Raw genomic sequence first — 4,979 nt, 5'->3', positions numbered from 1 at the left:
ATTAAGTACTCCACCCTGTTACCAGAAATGACCAAACACATGATCACATATGATGTTTTTCTTTGCAGCAATACATAAGGCCTAAAGAGTTGTCTGCTTGGAATAGTGATTCTACACAGTGTCCAACCACTTCCAGGTTGAGCATAAAACCGTGCTAATACCACTGGATAGTAGTTCAACCTTATGTGAAAATAACAAATATAAGAGCAGACAGAAGCATGCATTATATGTATAATATCACACATCAATATGGGGCTTTTCTCTTTTCAACTCTAATCCTAAGATTAGGAATTTGAGCCTTGTCTAAGTTGATTAGTTTCCTTCCTGCAGTAGGCAACTCAGTAAGTGATTGGAATATTAATGTACCTACAAAAGAAAATACAAGGTTAGCTAAAACATCTGCTACTGCATTTCCATCCCTTAATACATGTTGAAAGATCACATTGAATTGGTCCTTCATCTCCTTAATCCTCTTTACTTCCTTCCCTATACTCCAAGGTACATCCCGTTCTCCATCTATATTCTTCTTCATCACCAATGAGTCTATCTCAAAGATAAGAGGATGAAACTGTCTATCCATACAATACGAAAGTCCTTCAACAATTGCCTTTGCCTCAGCTACAATATTGGTTGACCACCCTATCTCTTCTGCCTTTGCATATACCACATTCCCATCATCATTCCTCACACGAAATCCATATGAACTTGGTCTAGGATTACCCTTAGAAGCACCATCAATGTTGCATTTAAACCACCCTGCATAAGGCATCTGCCATATAATTCTTTTAGTAACAATGTACGGCTTATATTCTTCAAAGAATCTGGCCATATCTGGCCAAAGTAAAGGAATGTTAGGCAGCCAAGGATATCTAACTCTAGCAAGATAGTGTAGTGTTTTGTTCACATCATGCACTACCCTATGAAAAGATACTGCACCTCCTTCATGTTTCATTGAATTCCTTCTTTTCCAAAGCTCCCAAGTGATAATGGCTGGAGCTTCTTGGAACAATGGATTGAGTTTAGAACAACAATCAACAATCCACCATGCTCTAATAACCTAATGAATTTGCACCAAGTTCACCACCAGTCCTGCACCTTGTAAGAACAACTTCCACACCTTGGTAGCGATATCACTTGTAAGAAATATATGCTTAAAAGTTTCCTCTTGTGGTGGTAGGCATCACCAACACTTAGAGACAGTTAAATATCCACTTCTTCTCCATAAATCATTTGTTGTCACCTTCCCTTTCCATAGTCTCCATAGGAAGAAGGATATCTTGAATGGTAATCTTTTTGTCCATAGCAGCTTGTATTCTGGATTTGGAGGAGCCCTATGCCTTAATATTTGCCAAGCACTGCTTACTGTAAACTTGCCTGAAGGTATTGGCATCCCTTTAGGTGTATCCCAGTATTCATTAGAGTTATCAAAGTACACCTCTTGCCTTATATTCTCAGCAATATCTTCTGGAAAGTTTTGCTCCAAAATCTGATCATTCTACTCATCCGCATCTTTCAATTCTGCCACCTCATGTAGATCTTCATTAATATTGAACTCTGGAGGTACTACATGATACAATGTACCAAGGTCAGTCCAATTCTCATGCCAAACATTAGTAGAACCTCTATTCATTTCCCACAAAATTTTATGTTCTACCTCCTCTCTTGCATCTAGCATTTTTTTCCATACATGAGATCCTTGTCTAAATTGCACCACAGTAGGAATCTCCTTCTTGCAATATTTTTTCCACATAAAGTTCGACCATAATGATTTAGAGGTCCTAAATCTCCACCACAATTTGGCAAATAAGGCTTTAGACACATCAAATAGAGATCTGAATCCTAGTCCTCCTTCCTCCTTAGGAAGACACAGATTTAGCCATTTGGTCTAGTGCCTACTTCTGCCTTCTTCCTTAGTGCTCCAGAAATATCTAGCAAACATTTTGTGCAAATATTCAAGCACATTATTAGGGGGATCCAACACTGACAAAATGTGTGTAGGTAAACTTTGAAGCACACTAGTTATAAGAGTAGCTTTGCCTCCAAAGGACAATAGTTTCCCTTTCCAAGAGTATAGTTTTGCCTTCACCTTCTTAATGAGATCATTATAGTAATCCTTCCTCCTCCCTGTGTAAAATATTAGACACCATAGGTAAGTAAATGGGAACTTACCTTTCTAAAATCCAGTAATAGCACCAATAGAGTTAACTAAGTTCCTTGCCACCTTTGTATGCATATAGTAAGAGCTCTTTGTCTTGTTAATCAACTGGCCAAAAATTTGTTCATACATTGTGAGCACTTCAACTACTTTTCCTAATGAGTAAGGATCAGCAGAAGCAGAAATTGTTGTATCATCAGCATAAGCCAAGTGGTTTAATGGATCAGTCCACTTTGGAAATCCAAATCCTATAAATCTCTTGTCCTCAAATAACTTATTCAGTGATCTTGATAGCACCTCTGCAGACACAATGAACAATGCTGGAGACAGAGGATCCACTTGTTTCACCCCTCTACTGGACTTGAAAAATCCTTAAGCTTGCCCATTAATTAGTACTGAGCACCAATTATTTGCCAATAGGTTCCATATCATGTTGATAAAATGCTCAACAAACTTCGTTTTCCTCAAAATATGCATTAGGTATTTCCAAGATACCCTATCATAAGCCTTGGCCATGTCAAGCTTTATCACAACATTAGCAGGCTTCCCTCCCAATCTTATGTCAGTGACAATTTCCTATGTGGGCAGAATATTCTCAAATATACTCCTTCTTTTCACAAATCCAGATTGGTTAGGGGATATCAAATAAGGAAGGATCTTTTCCAACCTATCGTGCAACACCCTAGAGATCACCTTATTGATGAAGTTGCTTAGCCTTATAGTCCTTAAGTCTAAAAATATTTGAACTTGGGGTTTCTTAGGTAGCAGCACAAGGTTAGTGTGAGTGACTGATTTTGGCAATGATGCACCTCCATAGAACTATTGTAGTAGCTTGAATATGTCCTCCCTTACAATGTCCCAATAGTGCTGATAAAATACTCCAGTAAAGCCATCAGGACCACTGGCACTATCTCCACTCAATGCAAATACTGCTCCCTTAACTTCTTCAATGGTAGGAAATTTGCAAAGCTCCAAGTTCAAATCCATAGTCACCATATTTGGCACATTATTAAGTAACTTAAAGCTTGTAGGATCTCCTTCTTGTATGAACTGTCTTTGGAAAAAATCTACTGCAGCATCAGCCATAAGATCTTGAGACTCCAACCAAACACCCTCTCCATTCTGAATGCTTTTGAGCTGCAGCCTCTGCCTCTTGCCATTCACATGGTTGTGAAAAAACCTTATGTTCTTATCACCTTCGGCAAACCATTTTCTACCTGTTTTTTGCTTACAATACTGCTCCCTAATGCTAAGATACTTCTTCAACTCAGCTTGCGCCTTTTGGAGCATAATTCTATTCTCAATAATTGCTTCATCTTCAAATAACATCTCCTTCACCCTGACAATATCCTCTCTAATGGCTAATTATTTAAATATGTCTGCATATGTGAGATTACTCCATTGGGATAGAGAAGTTTTCACCCTTTTCAGCTTCTGTTTGAACATCAAAAATGGATCACCAATGAAGTCTACCACCCAATTCTGCCTTACCACATTTTTGAAGGTCTCATGCTTAATCTAGAAGTTAAGGAACTTAAAAGGCTTAACAAACTGCATAGCTTCTTCCCCACAACTCATCAATAAAGGGGCATGATCAGAACCTGTCCTAATAAGAGCTTCACTTCAATATTTGGGAAAAGATTCTGAAAGGGAAGGTTAACAAAGATTCTGTCTAACCTTTTGAATATGCATTCTGAGTTTGGTCTACCATTTCACCAAGTGAAAGGGCTGCCTTTGTATCCAAGATCAAATAATCCACAAGAGTTTACACAGAATGCAAAGTCTTCACACTCAGGTGGATACACTGGTAAGCCACCTATATTCTTATCCTCATGCATTATAACATTAAAATCTCCTCCAACAACCCAAAGTAACTCCATATCACTTGATAAGTAGTACAAGTTATCCCACAATTCAAGCCTTTCTAAGGATGAACATTTAGCATACACAAATGTCATCATAATGTGTTTGACAATGTCCTGATGATACACTCTAATAGTAACCTGTTGTTCAGTGTCTAGTAGCACCTCCCATTCAATTACAACATTAAAGAACAACCAAATTTTACCATTAATATTTGACATCACAACATCCATTCCTAACCTTCTTCTGTATCTTTGAATATATCTACGATTCTAAAAAGGTTCCATCAATGCAACAATAAAAATAAAACCATGCTCTCTTTGTATATTGATCACCCTCTAAAAGGCTTGTTGTGTTTTCACAGACCTTATGTTCCAAATTAGAGTCTTAATCATCATTTAGTCTGTGTAGTTGCCCTTCTAGGCAAGATTCTTTTAGGTTGAGGAACCTCTTTGTTTTGACCTTTTTACCACTCTTATCTCCAGATCTAGTAGATAAATCTGCTTCCCTTGCTACTGCCTTAAAATTTCCAATTGTTGATTCATCACCTTCTTCTTCAACTTGCTCTTGATCATATATTGCCTGCTTAATCTCCATAGGTGTAACATTGTGCGATACAATGTCATACAAAACTTGCATTGGAGACGTCAAAGGAATATTGAGTTGAATGTGCAATGGCTGCCCTGCTCTAGAAGCACAAGCCATGGGACTTGGCTCAATTACACATTCTTGATGAGGTACCATGCCATACTGAGATTCATCTCCATTTGTCTCCTTCAACACAATGACATTTTGATCTTCAGCTCCCAAAGATTGCTGCAATAGCCTGAATTGCAACTCATATATGGATTCCATAATAGGGTTCACTATAGCTCTATTTGCAGAAGTTACTGTTCCATTGGGATCAATTGCCACCCTTGTATTCTTATCACCTTCAGCAAACCATTTAGTAATCCCAGTT

At 38.0% G+C, this 4,979-nt stretch overlaps 1 protein-coding gene across 1 annotated transcript; it reads right to left on the bottom strand.

The window, feature by feature from the left end:
• Positions 1-244: 244 nt before the first annotated feature.
• LOC138896161 (uncharacterized) lies at positions 245-3,484 on the bottom strand. The gene is made up of 6 exons (XM_070180946.1): positions 3,008-3,484; positions 2,651-2,731; positions 2,194-2,515; positions 1,897-2,124; positions 1,241-1,464; positions 245-1,057 (listed from the first exon to the last, which is right to left on the bottom strand). Exons 1-6 carry the CDS (start codon positions 3,482-3,484, stop codon positions 245-247), a joined length of 2,145 nt encoding a protein of 714 aa, XP_070037047.1.
• Positions 3,485-4,979: the final 1,495 nt, after the last annotated feature.

Source organism: Nicotiana tomentosiformis, chromosome 7 (genome assembly GCF_000390325.3).
Source record: "Nicotiana tomentosiformis chromosome 7, ASM39032v3, whole genome shotgun sequence".
Lineage (NCBI taxonomy): Eukaryota > Viridiplantae > Streptophyta > Magnoliopsida > Solanales > Solanaceae > Nicotiana > Nicotiana tomentosiformis.
Note: the sequence above shows the minus strand (reverse complement) of the source record. Positions and strands in the feature narration are given on the sequence as shown.

Excerpts from the sequence above, each read along its gene's own strand:
- LOC138896161 (XM_070180946.1), bottom strand. The coding sequence starts at position 3,484 with ATGTTATTTGAAGATGAAGCAATTATTGAGAATAGAATTATGCTCCAA. Across the intron at positions 2,516-2,650 it reads TGGCCAAGGCTTATGATAGG|TCCAGTAGAGGGGTGAAACA; the intron begins GTATCTTGGAAA and ends GGATTTTTCAAG. Across the intron at positions 1,465-1,896 it reads CACTAAGGAAGAAGGCAGAA|AAGATATTGCTGAGAATATA; the intron begins GTAGGCACTAGA and ends AAAACTTTCCAG.